We start from the raw sequence: 18,389 nt of genomic DNA on the forward strand, positions 1-18,389 counted from the left end.
GAGAGGCAAAGATATTCAAAGAGAACTTCGACAATGGCGACTATGCTCGCCTGTGTCCCTTCTACATCCGTCATATTCACCAAACGGTGTGTAATTAGTGGAATACTTTATGCACTTATCTGTAAACTGCACTTGTACATGACTCAGATTTCTGTAATGAAAAGTTTAACGAAAGTTCGATTTCATTCTGCCATCATTTCATTTTATTCTTAATCCATGGAAGAAGTATATTTGCATAAACTGCCTCAGTAGGCAATTAATTCTTAACACTAGAATTACCAAGCCAGTTAAAATGTTATAACAATAGATTTTCTCAGATCTTTTGTAACTTTTATTACGACATGACATTAAAGAAATTAGTTAATTTGTAAATTAGGAAATTTTCCAAAGTTTGCCATACCTATCGATCGATCGAAAATGATATGTGTTTATCGTTGGTAGTTCTAGTGTTAAATGAGTTAGATCACTTTGATGTGGTGAAAAAAATATCGTATTTTTTTTTTAAATTATTTCTAGCAATAAGTGACGAAGATAAGTTTTTTCCATTAAAATTTTTAAATACAAATTTTTAAACAAATTTTTCTTTAAAGACAGATATAGCAGTCGAAAGTGTACCATGTCGTGTACGTGATTGCTGATGAGCAGGTCTCAGAAACAAAGCTTGAACAATGGAATATTAAACAACTCTAAGTTGTCCATCGTCCGACGTAGGATTCTTTAGACATTTTAATTTTTAACCCACTTGTGCGTAAATAAACGGTTATTTTCTCGCAAAATGTGAACATTTTATTCGAAAATTCCGTCATTTTACAACATTAGATGTGTTTAATATTCCATTGTTAAAATTTTACTCCACAAAACCTGCTCTTCAGGACTCACTGTCCAATCTTGCACACCACGGTGAACTCCTAACCTCCATAATACTTCTTAAAGAAAAATTTAAAAAATTGTCCTCTATTCTTAAACGTCGCTGTCTTTATTAAAAAATGTCGAACGTATAAAAATATTTTCTGGTCGCTTAGAAATAAATTCGCAAAAATACAGTGTATTTAGGACCTATCGGGATGGTCTGACCGTCTGATCGATGATCCAAACATGTCTATCGATCTGGCTTGCGTAAAACGGGTCCTGGAAGATCCTCGCGAAGGTGATAAATAATTCATAAAATTTATTTTTCCTCTTAACTATCTTATAGGGTTCATACTAAAACAGAGAAAGCATTAGAACCGATGAAACTTCCGTTTCGTATTATATTTCACAGAGCCCTATGATCTACAAATGCATAAAATCCGCAGTCTAGAGATAAGTTTCTGGTGAAAATTAGATTTCCATGCCTGTTCCGCGTGGCACGGAATGGCATGCAGAAGAGAAGCCGTCGTTGTGTCCCGAATCTTTCGGCGTGGCGAGGACAGAGCGAAATGGAACACGATCGTCAGGCGGGCGGGAAGGAGAACGCGAGAGAAAAGAGAGTATACGAGAGAAAGAGGCCTGGCGGGAGTGTGTGTGCAGACGTGGGTATGTCCCCTCGTGTCCGAACGGAATCGCATATGAGGCAGGGCACGGTCGGTCCGCGGCACGCGATGAAGGCGTCGATATATTCCATCGTCGCTCAAAACTAATCACGTACGACGTGTTTTCTATGCACCTTGGTGGCTCGGTGTGGGTCCGGACCGCGCATAAATAATTTCCATTAAATTAGAAATCGTGCCTGCTTTCGAACACGGGGCCAAGCTAGGGGGTATAGACAGTAGGTAGGTGTAAAGGGAGTCGGGATGTTAATTATAAATAATTTAGAGCATCTAGATGATCGAGTAGCTTCTTCTAGTTTGAACCTTGCGAGGTGAAATATGAGGAAGACTTACCTGGTATATGTCTTTCTTGTACGTCAGCAGGTGTGTTAAATGTATGTTTGAGTTTAGTATATAACTGAGGGCCGTGGCAGGGTTAATTACAAATAATTTATTATCATTACAGCAACGAGCTTGTCGAATAATTTAAATGGTTCATACACGGTCAGAGGGTATACAGTTATAACGCAAATACTAGTCTAGCAGTCGTGAGCCTAGAAGCCTGTAGGGGCGCATCGGGCTCGAGAGATATGGCCTATTCGGTCACCGATACAGACGGTGGTTATCGAGATCGTTTCGAGTTAATGTGCTTCGTTGGTGGACGGCGCCTGGGCCGAGTAAGCCATCGCATGAGCGTCCTGTTCAGCCTCGAAGCTTCTCTTGTAGTAGCCCTGCGGTTGAGCTACGGCACCAGCGGACCAACCCTGACTGCCACTGTCCGCCCATCCTGATGCTGGCTGTGCGTTCTTGCTGAAGAAACTCGCTGGGCCCGAACTGCCACCACTGGAGAGCTTCTGGAAGGCCAGGACTCCGGCCAACAGAAGAGCGATCTTGCCGACGAAGAGCGCCTTCGCGACCAGGAGACCGAGACCACCGAGGAGAATAGGGACCAGGGCGAACAGTTTCACTCCGACGACAGCGATCAAGGGCAGGATCATCTTCTTCATCTTTCCGCGACCTGAAAATGTGATGCTAGACGTTAGGAAGTGCCTTCTGGATGGGTCGATGATGTGAAGATGAACGGGAATGATTGAGTATAGGGTAGACAAATCTTTTCTTCCGACTTTTCCTTGTTATCCAAACCCTCGCGCATTATTCGGTTTAATTCGACCCAAACGAAGACTTTCACTTCTAACCAGGGACTTCTACCGAAACGAAAAATACCGGTATTTTACAGGGACATATAGTATAGTTCACGTATACAACAATAATACGATCTGTATGTAGACTTTCATTGTTTGATTTTAGCTCACCATGTGAACCCTTTAATTCAAGTGCATAGTAACGCCTCAATTTAACACGTTGACTGCCAACTACGAGATAACTCGTATTTGAAACATTGCAAAGAAGGCTGGATTATTTAAATACCATTACAATATTTTTCTGTAAAATTAATATCACAGCATAATTTAAAACAAGACAACCTACCTCTATTGACATTTTCAGCTATTTATGACTTAAAAAACGAAATAAAGCGTGTCTGGCTACGTACAGCCTTTTTCACTGTGGCAGTAAACGTGTTAAGGACCAGTGCACGAGAGTCGATCCTCTTGTCAATTTCTCCCAACAGAACTAATCGATTCTCCGAAAAACTGAAATCCCAATAGCTCGAAGCTGGAGTTCAATCGTATGAGCAGGTTCTCCGTGGCTTAGTAAATAGGTCGCCAATGTGTACGTGGAAGTAATTTCCATCCCACGAACGTCGCGGCGTTGCTCGACGAGTGTTCAGGCTCTCGGCAAACATTTCACTTCAAACATTCAACGAAGGATGTTTGCACATCGCCAGCGAATTCCTGAACTACCTGGTGAATGAACGCGTTCAGGACGAGTGTCCTTTCCTACCAAGCAACGGGGCTACGGGTGGTTCCAGGAGGAAAGGGAATCCGTAGGAAACGAGTTTATCCGGAACAGGTTGCCGGCAGGCGCGTACAGAGATATCACGAAGGTGAAAGGCTCCCCCCTGGTTTTATTCGTTCGTTACGGCCACGGTTGTTCGCCGTGACGATGCCCGTCCGGGGGACCGTCTCGCCACGGAATGAGAGGGAAACGTTACGTAATGGGCCGGGGCTATCATAGCGGATAGACGGATGAAAGTTTTACCTTCGCTGAGAGCGCGCGAGATCGAACCGTCCTCGGGCATGCTCAGCTTCAGGCTGTGCGACTTCACGAAGGACATCGCGGACTCGTAGAGCATGGTCGCTAGCTTAATCGCCCGATCAGAGGCGTCTCTAGGCAGCTCGTTCATGATGTCCATCTCGGTCTTCAGGTCTTTACCGCTGCGTTCCACTGGAATGAGTAATGGTGCACACATATTCAGATTCTGTGTCAAGTCTAATGCTCTTTCACCCGATGCGTGACCAAGACATTGGGAGGATGTTGATTTCCCCCTTGAATCGGTCACATTCGTCATTGGGAACACGAATTTTCTAATGGTTTGTCGAGATGAACTACTTGACCGTTTTGGACCAGGTGGGAACGAGGGTTGGGAGAAATTCTGCGGAGTTGCATGGTATCGAGGAGGATATTATAATAGTATAGCGGTATATTTGTTGGGTGTTTGAGCAGTCAAGAGTAAGTTATGATAGACGAACTATTAATAGTCCGAGAAATTACTGGAATTAGACACTGGAAGTGTGCTTTATATTATCTGTGGAATTCGTTGATTTTACATCACTTTTAGAACGGAACGACAGCGTGACATAACTATTAAACCAGTCTAAAATTTTCAATCCTTAAGTATTGCGGTTAAAATAAAAATTAAGCACTTTTTTTCTAGGGTATATAATTTATCCTGTTTTGGAGAAACATTATTTCTCAACGCGATTTCAGACATGGTGTACTTCGTTTTTATTTTAATCCTCCTCAAGTGTCTTATTTCATTTTTAAAACGTGCACTAAAATTTGTATTACCCTGAAGACCATAGTATCTACATGGTTGAACTCGCCTTAATGCCACCTTTCATATGATGTAAAAAAATATATATCATTCCATTTAAAAACATTCAGGTCACCTTTGTTTCTAGAAAAATATTCAAAATACAAAAACTTTAGATACGCTATCATATTACTAGTAAAATATACTACAACTGCCTCCACGTTGGTTTTTTTCTAATGTTTACCGTTTACGAAAAACACGATGGTACAAATTATCGCGAACACCCTGTAAATCCACCAAAATTACATGTCCCAACTCACTTGGCGTATCCCGTACGAATGTCACCCCATCGATGATCTCGATATTGCTGGACCTGGCAGCCCTGTCCAACGTGCTGACAGCCTTCACGAGCATGCAGCTGAACAACGAGTCCTCTTGCTCCAGGCAATCGAGGTCCCTGTTCACCTGCACGACGTTAGAGTCCGGCATCGGCACCGCCATCGCGGACCCGACCAGAAGTCCCAGAATCACTAGCTTGTTCATCTTCTCACGAATTCCTGTATATCCCACTTGGACCGAGTTTCTAGCAAGAACACAGGCTAGACGAACGGTTAGACGCACCTTCCTTGGAAAATTTTCGGGGCAAAGTGTGATCTGACCCTCCGTGGCGTCTATCTTTATAGGTGTGCACCAGCAACAGGGGACCCTCCCCAATATCCCCACCTCTCTGTGTGCTCGATGACGCGTATGACGGGGACAACAGGCGCACACAACTCGTCATCGATGTTAGGTTGTATACACACCTCACCTTCGTTGCCCACCTTCGTTTCCCCGCGGAACTTTCTTCGATAATTTTTTAAACAAACCCGCCGCTCCGACTCTTCCGTGAGTCGACGACGCTGTAGGAGCTGGGCGGACCTTAGCCTAGGCGATCCCTGATATTGGTGGACCAGCGTAGATCCACATGGATTTGGGTCATTATGGGAGGTGACCGTTTCCTGGGTGTCCGGACCTGTCTGGGATTTTTCGATGCATCTTGGAGCTGTTGCATCAGACGCTATTGGAGGAGAGGACTTGGGACACTTGTATTATTTTCATAAAGGGAATACGGATATAAGGAACAGTCCAGTGACCGTTCTTGTGGAATTGTTGTGGGTAAGACAGGCTGAACCAGGCGTTGTCACCGAAAATTGGAAAAGAGTACAGCCTTGTCGTTTACTTGTTCAATATAGTATTCCAACAATTATTATATTAACGACTTTCTGGTATCTGTAATGGACTGAAGAATATTTATGGAACCTAGGCAAGTTTAATTTTTTAAATATTACAAAATAGATTTTCTATATTAAGAAATTTTACTATTGACATGAAGTTGACTCTATCCAAAAGCTATTGTTTTTAATTTTAAAATTATTATATCATACGTGAAGTACCAAAAAAGTATTGTTTATCCTAGTGGACATTGGTAATTGACAGTGGTTCACGCACAGAACCAGGCATTGAGGTCTCCGCGAATCTGTACCAAACGTAAATTCTTTCTCGCTTGTTCGGTATGGAATTCCGAAAAAAAAGTATTATAGCAGCGACATTCTTGTGTCCCTAATAAGCCACGGAAATACTTACGAATTCTGCATAAATTCTATTTCCAACAAATTACAAGACGAAGTCTCCATATTTATGTCCACGATTCCATAGCCGGGCAGAGGCTGTCACTCTTCCGAAACTCTCTGCCCGGAAACCGCCTCCTTAATTTAAAAGTCATAACCACGTGGTTGGTCATTTGAAAGGTATTAAAGCCATCATCATTTATTCCATGGTATTCATAGCTCGCATTCCAGACAGTATCGTCGAGAATCTCCGCAGGTTTCTACCAGCTAGAAGAATTCAATGGTAGTGGGGCGCATTTTATACTGATTAATTAAGGTCCTTTGCGAATGCATTTATTTACCTGCAATAAATAAACCATACATTTGCACTCTTGGTCGTAAATAGTAGGACACTTATCGAATATGTGGTAAATGTTAAAGGACATTACGAAACTGCCGATAGACTGAAATAAATATATTGTTTAGGGGATGTTATAATAGAATCCTATGCATAACCCTATTTATTTTTTAAACGTCTTTTGATACAACCAATAGGTAACCAGGTTCGTCGGTATCCCAGAACGCTATTCCTTAGAGCATAGAATCGAAAATCACCCATGGTTGGTGCATACATTCAACGTCCACGTGCACTGAGCTGTTCACCTTGACCCAGAGACATGGTCAGCAGCCGCCTCGAACCACGGATTACATCGGCGATCTCTGATATAACACCTATTCGAACAATTTCCCTTTTTCTTGTTGTTTTTTCATAATGTTCACGGTGCGCACCTGTTTCCTTAGTTGTCACGCGAGGATCAGTATAGTTTGTATACTCACAGGAACATTGCATCGATCAGTGATCCATGTTTTTTTTCCTGGGAATCGAGAATCTACCTGTAGCTTCTGCATTTATCACTTTCACATGCACTTAGATGCATAGCAAATTATTTACAGGTGTAGAAGAATTTTCAAACACGAACTTATTTGTTCGAAATTAATCCCAATAATATTAGCTGTGCTAATAAATAACTCACTATTTCTTGGTAAATTCAGTACTCACTTCGAGAAGGCCCCCAATATTCCACCTACATTAATAAAATTTCTAGTACCTTTTCACCATCCAGGGCCGTTTCGACTGAACGAAAGATCGGCCGAGTATTTCAAGAATTTCAATTTGGCAGTAACCTCACTGCAAACATGGTGGATTATTTATTGGCACACCTAAAAAATGTCATCCTGACTGGAAAGTCAGCCGAAATAGGCTCACATCGGTGAACGTTGTTTAAATTGAATATTTTCATATGATCGTGATTCAACGACCACCAAGAAGTAGCCCACGAAGAGTCAGCCCCTCCCTCCCCCCCTGGAGCAATAAATGTACAACAATGCGTATATCTCATCGGGGACACTTGTCGAAACGGCAACCGCCTCGGAATGGCAACTGCCTTATTCGCGCGGCATGCCGTTCCATTGTCCTGCGCCGGGTCTCTTTAAATATTTAACAGTCGCGCGGGGACACTGTCATCTCTCCGTTAACGGTATACGTCGCGGCGAGGCGACGGATTTTCGCGATTAATTTTCTAGGTTACGCCCGTCCCCAACGCGCAATACTTCAAAACGTTTCAACAGCTCAAAATCTGAATTGTTCGAATTCGAATTTGGCACCAAATCAGTACCAGTGACTCCACTGATCCAATGTTCCTCTTTTATTAACAGTTTAAAGTAAGATCGATCACAACCTTCGTGCAAAACTTTTGAATAATAAAAGGATTTATTCATTGTTGCTGAGCAATTTGTTCTGCAACTTTTCATCTACATAGGAACAAATAATCATTTGTAAAAGTCTTTCGAAACATTATCGTGCTAAACCTCAAAAATATTTTATTTATCTAGACTCTAAACACATTTTTCTCTTATTTAAAATTGCCAGGTACGTCAGCAACTAAGTAAATATTATTTATAAATTTTTTCCAAGAGTGCACAGTAAAAAAGGTTCGCCAGCACTGTCGTAAAGCATTGTTTTGGACCACTGTGCGACATTTTGGTTACTTCCGATTACCTTTCGACAGTCGAATGCTCGTCTTCTCTCGTGGAGGACCGATTTATCCCGGAAACGTGAACGGGGCACGGCCGTTTGTAGAGGAATAACGACGTGAAGACAGTGAAACGTGGATGGGGAGGGGGATCCAGAATGCTAACAACGCGCGGGCGCTAAACGGAGAAACTTTTTTTTTTCGCTGCTTTCGACGATGATTCAATTCTGACTAGCGTTGCGTCTGGATTACTTTCCTCTGATTATTCCTTTCCGTGTAATTCGACTCACCATCGACACGGTTTACGGTTGTTTTGATGTAACTGGCGGGACGCGTGGGATTAATCCGGCCGCGGTCCAATAAAGTAATAACACATTCCGTGCTGTTCGTGATATGAATGTAAAAAGAGAGTGCTAGAACAGGAGAAATAAAAGAATTTCATAGGAGTTTGAGGAAAGTAAAACTGGATGTATGCTGCTGGCAATTGTGTGGTAGCGAAAGGCATGGAGAAAGAACTGATATTAACTTAATCTTGATTAAAATCGCTGAAAGAAAGGTGCAATTTTGTATTTTCTGCCAGTGATATAATAGACTGACGATTCTATACACTTATAGAATAAAGAACGTAAATATTACAATACAATTTTTTAAGGTTCTAATAATACTAATAATAATATTAATATATATTTTAACGAGAAGTACCGTTTGGTAGAAAGATAGCATAAATATAAACAAGAACACATGAATAAAAGATGGACTAAAATTGAAACTAAGAAAGTTAAAGATCTTTAGATTTTTCTGAGTTTCATGGTATCTTTACTAAAGAAAAAGTTTCTCTTGCACGTTCGTTCTTACAACTTTCAGGCCAAAACTGAAGATTTGTGTAAACAGAAATCACTAAATCACTGGACTGTAGATACAGTAAATAGGAGACTAAAACACACATACCTCGTACATACTTTTTTTATTAACAGTTTATTCCATATGAGATTAAAAGGTTAATCCCGTTTTCCCGCGTTTTTCCGAAGCAAGAGATCGCGAGTAAGCGTTTGATCGAGGGACGGATAATATTTACAGGAATTCTGGAGAACGGAGGACCTGAAGGATTCGGGTTAACGACCCAATAAACCTGTCTCGGGGACCAGTTCTAGGTTCATTTTCATCATTTCTGTACTTTCTTTCACCGTGAGAAACTACATTTCTCCGAGGCAAAATATTGCAATTTGGACACGCTGTTAGTTGTAGGGGAGAGTAGGCAGGTTTGAGTCTGTTTTCAATGAATTTGTAAAAGTGATTAACATGAAAGAGAAACACGCTTTAAAACTGAAGAATTATGATCAGCAAGGTCTTACCATCGATGTTCCATCATGATTTCATTTCATTATTTCGAAAGGATCTTTAAAAATATAATAGTTCTGAAACTTATGGGGGAAGGTTTTGGTTAAATAGTAGGAATAAATAGATCATTGAATTTTTGTATTGTTTTTGTACTAAATATAGAAAACTTTAATGTATGTATACAAGTAGTAGCGTATGTAGTAGCGTAACTTGTATGTATGTAACAAATAATAGCGACAACATTCCATTACTTATTTCTTATTTCGGTTAGCAATTTGTATTAAATTTACCATGAAAATGCATTCATATTTGCACAAGACTAAATTTGCAGAGTAATAAACTGCTTAAATTATGAATACTCCTATTAGTGCAACAAGGGTGGGAATATATTAACTGACGCAAACCTCCAACGCCCCGAACCTGTCCACTGTCTCCTCTAATTGTTGATATGAATACGGGCACGTTCACGACACGGCAATAAAAGTTCAAGGCCCGTGGCTCAGCCACGCGAGTTTATAATTCTCGGGGAATTTGAAATGAACTTTCTCTCAGCGCGATTACGTAACAAGTCCTGGTCGAAATTGAGACGGCTGAGGACATTTAATTGTACGTATTGTTCGCTCACCGATCCACGAGATAGATTAATTAACGCGAAAATATGATCACTGGAGAAATACTTTCTACGTTTTTTATTTTCTTATTTGTCCGCGAGTTTCAATCTCGATCATGGTGTTTGCCCAGGCGATTAACAGTACCACGAGCGATGCTAATTTCGGCGTTGAATTTCGCAACGCTAACTGGACGCCAGAAATAGTTCGAGGCTTATTACTCCACGGAGAAAACACTCTTCCACGGGCGAAAGTTCTTTTCTTTCTGGAATTGAATTAAAGTTCCGTTCGACATGATGACTAATTCGCATATTTATAGGGTGAACTCACCGATGAATGAACACTAAATGTAGGTAATTATATTAAAAAGAAAAAATACAGATTTCACCGATGAGTGAACTATATTAAGTAAATTAACATTTCTGACCATTGGCGCGAAAATTAATTGAATATAAAACAAAGAATTAAAAAAAATCAATATTTAATCATTTGCTTATTTTAATAATGTTTATTTACCTATTGATGCATTGACCCTATGATCCACTGTGAAAATATTTTGTTATCATCAAAATTTTGTGTCGAGTCATTCAAGAAAAAAGTACTATTTCAAGAGCAAATATTATTCACTTTTTTGGACGAAGTTCTATTCTAATCTTCTATCGTTATTCGAAACTCTTTATCCAGATAATGACTTTACCTATTCCTGGCACCATACCAGCGAGTACACGTTGAAGAAAGTAGAATGGAGGAAAGGAACGACAAAAAAAACAAAATTTTTTGGAAACAAACACGAGTCTTATTTACTTCCTTTTACGTCGTTCTCCATAATATTTATACGGTTCCGATTCCGGCGTGTCCTCCGTCATCTCGAGCATGTCCTGCCGTCTGTATTTACCGTAGGGCACGTTGACCACCTCGTAACCGCCCCCGGAATGACTCTGCGCGACCTTTTTTAGACCAACGATAGCCGCGAGTATCAGGCTCATCAGGCTCAGAACAACAGCCTTGCCGCTTAAAATCGCTAATGTCTTCAGCGCGATCGGCAAAAGGATCGATTTGATTAGCATGAACCCAACGATCAGGGGTATGAGGTATCGGTTCAGCTTCAGCTTCTTCTTCTTGCGCGCTGGAACAATGGGAATTCACTCGTGGATTACCAAGAACCTGTCTAACCAGATTCAATTTACTCGATTGGATCAGCAAACAACCGTCTGTCCACGTTTATTTATAATCTCGTGCACTGTTCGGGCCAATTTGACCCAAATTATGTCTTTAATTTTATTGTATATTCTTTATCAGAGAAACTTAATTAAATTTGACACCAATAATTATTTATTTCATGTATCTTAACATTTTCTCTGTCAGTCTATTGATATTAATTATTATTTACTAAACTGTAAATACCATCCTCCTCAAGATTTTTTTTCGACGTAGATCATATAAATCTCAATTTCTTCACTACTTTATTCAGGGAACTTTAGATGCATCCCGTGCAATAATAGCATCAAAGGTCTAAAGAAATTACGATGGATATTTAATAAGCGGTCAGATAAGGAGGAGTTTTTTGGAGCGTGGCATGTCGTGTTAATTGCGATTAATGCGATAATTCCGCCTGCGATGCGCCATTTAATTGCGAGGCATCGGAAACAAAAAGGAAGTGCTCTTTATTGGCTAGCCTCGCGAAATGAACAAGGTAATATAGAGTGAACTGGAGTGGAAAGTGCTTTATGGATTTCTTTTGTGTGTCGGGTAGCCACGTGCCGTGAACAATCAGGTATCGCGCTATAACACGCATTAGAGACAGGTATAACAAGAATCCGTAATTATACGGGCCTTTAGAGACGCGCGTCGTTCAGTGATGCAAATCCTTCGAAACGATCGGAATCAAGCAATATAAAAGTCGATAAATCTTCCCACGATTGATAGTAATTTCCTGCGCGTAAAGAAAGAAAATATAGTAATTAAGTGCACGAGGAACTAGACCACTTGCTGAAATGAAAATTTTGAATAACGAGTGAAAAATATTATTTGTTGAGTAAACATAAGAATTGTACGTAAATGTGGGCTTGGATGGTAATATTTATTCATAAATTAAATTGCGAAATTTATTCTAGTTTCTTTGAAAATTTTTACTAACACTGTTCATCTTTGTGCATTAATAATTGTTACACTACCACTGATCTGAAGTTGAACTCGAAACAGGGAGTAGATCAAATTTACTCAAAAAAATATTCAAGGGTTAATAGTAACATTCCTTCAAGCTTCCAACTGTATTCCTCAAATGGGAAATGTCACTTTTTCTAAGGTACTCTAAGGGTCCAACTTTCGTTCTATCTACCTTCGACAGAGGTGCGCGATACAGGAAGCACGTTGTCAACGACGTTCAGGATCCCATCACCGGTCCAGTCCACGGTGCTCCTGGAGTCCTCCAGCTGCAGCCACGATCTATCCTGTATCATGGTGGGCTGCGTGGTTTCCGTGGCCGTCAGCAGAGGCAGGAAGAGCAGCGGGAGCAACAGCTGCATCCTCCTGTCGCATCTGACACTGTCGTTCACCAGCTTCACGCCAGAATATCAGCGATAATTCGTGATTACTGGTTACACTTACAATAAAAAAAAAAATTTACAAACACATTACACAGACGAACCCCAAAAGAAACTCTTCGTTTAACAATAAATGAACACGTTAAGTGCCATGTCGATCGTCGATGACAGATAGTAAAATTTCGGTTCAGACTTTATCGTTCACAGATAATGAATCAGTATGAAATATGAAGGAAATAATTAATTATTTGTATCCAGTAACGTTAATAAGTGCAACGCAATGATTAACGGACGCATGTCACGCAAAGATACACTTCTACAAAATCTTATTACGTTGGTAGTCAAATAATTCCAGCACTTCCCCACCAAAAAACGTCCTTCCCACGAGATCGCGCGAAGCAGAAGTGTCACTAAAATCATCTCAGCACTTAACGTGTTATATTATATACAAGGAAAAGAAACATTGGCTAATTACGTGTACACCCAGTATATCTCGCGGCGAAAAGGCTTCTGTCGAGGATGTAAACTTCGTCGTCAAACGGATGGAACACGAGTCACACGTAGAACGAAGAGGAGGGAAGTGCACTTCGTGACCGTTCCGAGCGTAATAACAACCCAAGCCTCGGGATTGGTCCTCGACCGTTGGGAAGAGGTAAGAAAAAAGGGACACAATTGGGGAGGACTCGAATTACACGACCGACGGAACCAGCCTGTTGGCAAATCGAATGTCAACTGACATTCGTCCCAGCTCGGACCATTAGTTTATATACCTGGCGGTGATGTTTAGAGAAGGAGACCGCCATCTAACTTGGTACTGACGCGTGACGATGGATTCGCCTCGTTCATCCACCACCGTCCTCGGTCCTCGCCGATCATTGGACGTCGTCGGCCACAGGATCCAGCCCCCCCGAATTCACGTTTGTCGATCCCATCCGCAGGACAGGAAGACAGACAGAGTTCCCGTAAAAATCGTGTAGCTGGAGATCCGTCTCGATACACTGATCCCTGGTTCGTTTCACACTCGAGTAATCCATTGGACGAGTTCATCGGAGAACGCGCGCGCGGCCTCTTTACCCACGGCGCGGACCGTGTTTCGTTAGCTCGAGAGATGAACCGGGAGACGGCTGATCGAAAACGATCGCGAAAGGAAACGTCGCTGGCGATCGGTCGGACGTGGAATCAATGATGTCTACCGGTGGTTTCGTCTTCGAATCGATTTTTTTTTAGATTTGTCGAGGTCCAATTATCGGTGACGATGGAGTTCGAAGCAGAGCTGAATAAAGTGCTAGATCATTTTTTTTTTTTCATCAAATCAAAAACTTTGTCATCTAAAATTCTTTACAGAACCATTGAAATTAACTCATCTTTAACTTATCGGTACAGTCACAATGATCTCGCCCATTTTATAAGAAAGTAGCCCCTCCTCCATTTACACCCTACAATTTGTCCCATAAAGAACCATCCCGTTATCGCGGTACATGGAAAGAAAAAAAGAGAATAATTGTTACAACGCCCGGTATTGTCGTTAATTACCCAATTCATCTGCTCCAACCGAACTAACGGCTATGATCGTCGTGAACGTTTCAATTAACATTCGCGAAACGTTCCTCTAATTACCTCTGCTCACGTAACGAGCAAACGTTCATAAATCTTCTCGTTGGCACGTCGCGTTAAGCCTCGGAATAATTACGGTGAAGAGGATCGGTGTTCGTGATTCCGGCCATAAAACGTTCAACGTTCTGGCGTGTTTCCACAGAGCCGTCTACTGTAATTGGTTATTTATCAATGGCCGCCAGTTCCTCTTGGCCATCGGTCTCAGGAACTCGAGAAGAAGAGAAAAGTATTTTGTTCATTTTCTCATCGAATGTATTATTCTGACGGACTCGACCGATACTGTAACTACCTTGCTGACTGATAGTGAAATGAAGACACTCTGAATCAATTTTTACATACAAATCCATATCTGAGAAATATTAGTAAGTGACACTATTATACATAGAATTCAAGATAGTAAGCACCTACGTTTCGATTTCCACAATTCTACAAGAATTTTTAGTCACGGTTAATTCAAGGGTACCGATTTCACAATAGATTAAGTACTCGTAGTTGAACTTCAGAAATCGATTTGATGTTCTTAGGTAAAGAGAAGAACGTTCCATAGATGTCTGCAATATGAACGATCTACAAAATGATTCGTGTTAAGATCGAAGTACATTTCGAGCAGTTTCGATAGCACTCAAGCACGAAATGTAATAGTCGACAATCGGTAATTTTCTTTACAATATTGTTTTTATAGAGGCTAACGTGGCTCTGTCCCCACTGGAGCGACCGAGAGCCCAACCGTTACTTCTTTCTTCGGAAACGAAATAGCAACATCGATCATTACGACGACATGCAACCCACTGAGCAGTCGAAACAAAGAACGAAATGGGGGACTGTAATGATGATAGTGATTTAACAGGTCCCCTCAGTGTTTTCGTTCTGTACCTTCTGACCACCGTCATTGCCCCCTGTACCGTTTCACGAGCAATTATTCGCGTCCCCGTGGTTTCACGCAGGAAGCAGCGAAATTGCCCTTAGCTGCCACCGGGAACGAGACAATGCTCTTTCAGCTGGCACATGAATAAAACTGCCTGCCAGGGACATTTCGGTTCCGCGCTTCATTCATACACGAGAGATTCGTGTAATGTCGACTGTCATTTCGGTTCAGCGAGGATACCACCGAAGGATCGAACATCATATTCTTCTTGGAGTAATTTATAGTCAGACGTGTAACGCTAGAACTATACGACTAAATAATTGTCATAACTTTCTAAGATTGTTCGGAAAGTTTCATAATTATGAAGACGGCAAATACAGGGTGGGTACAAGTAAGGTCAAGGAGGTAGTACGATCCAAAATAAAACGAAAATCAAAAATAACTAAATTGCTTTTAAGATTTCGTTTTCGAGATACATACGAATTTTGGACTACCCTGTATAAATAAACGAGCTGTATACCTTCGTCAATATACATATAAATACTTACGTTTATCTTCGGTAATTCTAGTATTAAAGAGAAATTTATATTTCGTAAATTTTTAGGTCCATCTAGGTTTCCAAAATGGGCGCTAATTAGATCTGGGGGCCCGTTCTAGTTATTTTCAATTTAACTATTTAAGATTGAAAGATTACACGCAGAACATCACCTGAAAATTTTGACAATAGAAATAGTGTACTCGAACGGGACGCCGAAAAGAAAAAAATTGAGAAGTGGGTGTGCCAAAAAATATTGCGAAACTATGATCACCCTCGATTCACGTGGTCATCGAACCTCAGAAATTATTAGCGCATGTTTTATCGACTGTTCCATTGTATCCGCCTCACGCAAAGTTTATTTGCTCAGGGACAATCGGAACAGAGTCTCGAAAGTGCTGGATCGAGGGTAGAACCAGAGGATATACGCGACGATCACCGATTAACTGAGACCGGTGTAGAATACGATAAGAGGGCGGTGACTTTCCATGAACGAACGGAGGAGGTTCGATTTTGATAGAATGCGGGTGGTTCCGGGTACGGCGATAAATCGTATCGCGTGCAACGTAAAATCGTTTCTAAACCGACATCCGGGCAGGAACGGGGGCTGTGTTTTCTAACAGATCTAGAAACTTCGCGCTCGATCGTTCGAATGGAAACCGACCGACTCGGATGAAGAAAAAGATCTAATAACTGAAAAACAATCCACCTCGAGATCAGCCATATTTAATCGAATCCACTGTCGGTCGGTGGAAGATGTTTTTTCGCGGAATTTGCGAATTCCAACGTTGGCCATTATTGCACAACAAAAAATGTCGTGGCGGAAATGTCGCATTATCCGCAGGTAAAGGTGATGAAGGCACCTGAAAGTGAGTCGGAACAGAATTTTTCTGAAAAAAACAAACTAATATTAAAAAACTGTATTAATATGAGTGTATAGTATTGCGAAATAATTTTCTATAATAATTCTTTTATAATAATTTTCCTGAATACATACTTGTTTGTTCCGAGAAGAGGTTTAATTAAAAATTATTGCACAGTGGTTGGATTGCAGATGTTAGCTGGACAAACTATTTGTTTTTCTAGGAAAATGAATTACGTATTTTTTTATTCATTGGAATATTATTTCGAACAACATGTTATTTTATTTTTCATCGTTTGAAATAAGTCTTAGAAATAATTGTGAAATTGTTCTCCGAAATTATATCAGGCGACTAGGTCTAAATTTGGTTCATTGACATTTTTCTGAAGAGTAACATCCCTCCTTCCATCATCCACACCCCAGTGGAATGATTATTTTCATTCGTGATGAGCCCAAGCAAAAATCTGTCACGAATGAGCTTTTCGAATAACGGGTTCTGTTTAAAACAAATTACTGTAAAGATGTCTTAAAATAGAACTTTTTTGTTGCCTATTATTTTAAGCATTACTTCTTTCGCCAAATTTGAAATACAAAAATAACAAAATAATTCATTACTGGAAATAGCTATTATTTCAAATGAATCGATACTATTATTTATTATCAAATAACAGTATTGAAAATAAAGTCCCGAAATAAATAATTTAAAAATAGATAATTCTTAATTTAATTTCAAATAAAATTTGCCCAGTTCCGCATCTAACAATCGCTACGCCCCGCGAAATTCAAAGCATTAACAACGATCTACTTCTTCACTCCCTAATCATCGAATACCGCCACATCGAACCCCACCCATACTCAACATCGAATACTCCCACCGTTTCGTGCTTTGCTCCATCGATCCACCCAGATATCCCAGTAATCTTCGGTCTACAACGACAGTCGTCTGTTATCGTCCCGGTTGCCAGCTGCACCGTAACTCAAAAATCAGCATTTCTTCGTCATTCGTCCCATTGTAAATGCGACTGTCTCCCACCCACATCTCTCTCTCTTTTCTCCACACGCCACCCCTGCCGTCGACCCCTCCCCCCTTTGCCCCAACAGTCGTTGCCTCGTTTGCAAATGAACGACAAGGGGGAGTCCTTGCTGTACCGTTCGACAATATAACCTGACATATATATCGCCGGGTACAATTTGGATCACAGTACTTACCGTACGCATATATTGCCGGCTCGTCGCGCGGTGCTCATTTTTCACGGACTGTCGATCCACCTGGTAACTGAACCGTGGCCCGGCGTGGTACACCGTCCAGCCCCTCTCGGGTCCGCCGCGAGGAATCAAGAGCGGATCGGTTTAGTTCACGGTCGCTCGCTGCTCAGTCCGTTCCGTCCTCGGTCGAATACGTCATTTGGAAAATACGCTGGACGAATCTGATTGCCTGCAGGTGATTTATTCTTTTCGATTAATCGTTCGGTGAGCCAACGATTGACACGTGTTTGGGACAGTTGGTGCGACCGCTTCTGGATCATTTGTAAGTCTGACGGGGTCTCTCGAGTTCATTTCTTTATGGTGCTGGTAGAGCTTGAATGTGGACTGATTGATGAATGGGGTGGTGAGTTTATTTCATTGGTACATAGCGATGGTAATGGGTTCTTGTTTGTCGTCTGTTGTCCTTGGGAGGATGTCTGATCAGGCCACGTGGATCATGGTCTAGAGAGGAAGACATACTTTACTTGAAATTAATTATAATGTAGATGGTTTAATGTATTTGTGGGAAGTAGCGATTTTAAACCGGAATACAGAGCGAATTAAGTGCCTCGTATGATAGTGTGAACACATTCATTGAATAATTTCAGTGTCCACTGCAAGAGGTGTGCTGCAACAGTAGCATTCTGAGATATTAACCTTGACCCTTGATTACCTAATTAAAACTTTTATAAAAAGTAGTGAACAGTATATACATAG

At 41.0% G+C, this 18,389-nt stretch overlaps 2 protein-coding genes across 2 annotated transcripts; both read right to left on the reverse strand.

The window, feature by feature from the left end:
• Positions 1-2,149: 2,149 nt before the first annotated feature.
• LOC107189237 lies at positions 2,150-4,986 on the reverse strand. The gene is made up of 3 exons (XM_015577720.1): positions 4,764-4,986; positions 3,669-3,854; positions 2,150-2,526 (listed from the first exon to the last, which is right to left on the reverse strand). Exons 1-3 carry the CDS (start codon positions 4,984-4,986, stop codon positions 2,150-2,152), a joined length of 786 nt encoding a protein of 261 aa, XP_015433206.1.
• Positions 4,987-10,808: 5,822 nt separating this feature from the next.
• LOC107189162 lies at positions 10,809-12,533 on the reverse strand. Its single transcript, XM_015577638.1, has 3 exons — positions 12,354-12,533; positions 11,404-11,419; positions 10,809-11,134 (listed from the first exon to the last, which is right to left on the reverse strand). The coding sequence occupies exons 1-3, from the start codon at positions 12,531-12,533 to the stop codon at positions 10,809-10,811; spliced, it is 522 nt and encodes a 173-aa protein (XP_015433124.1).
• Positions 12,534-18,389: the final 5,856 nt, after the last annotated feature.

The sequence above is a fragment of the Dufourea novaeangliae genome, unplaced genomic scaffold (assembly GCF_001272555.1).
Source record: "Dufourea novaeangliae isolate 0120121106 unplaced genomic scaffold, ASM127255v1 scaffold146, whole genome shotgun sequence".
NCBI lineage: Eukaryota > Metazoa > Arthropoda > Insecta > Hymenoptera > Halictidae > Dufourea > Dufourea novaeangliae.

Excerpts from the sequence above, each read along its gene's own strand:
- LOC107189237 (XM_015577720.1), bottom strand. The coding sequence starts at position 4,986 with ATGAACAAGCTAGTGATTCTGGGACTTCTGGTCGGGTCCGCGATGGCG. Across the intron at positions 3,855-4,763 it reads ATTCGTACGGGATACGCCAA|TGGAACGCAGCGGTAAAGAC; the intron begins GTGAGTTGGGAC and ends TACTCATTCCAG. Across the intron at positions 2,527-3,668 it reads CTCGCGCGCTCTCAGCGAAG|GTCGCGGAAAGATGAAGAAG; the intron begins GTAAAACTTTCA and ends TCACATTTTCAG.
- LOC107189162 (XM_015577638.1), bottom strand. The coding sequence starts at position 12,533 with ATGCAGCTGTTGCTCCCGCTGCTCTTCCTGCCTCTGCTGACGGCCACG.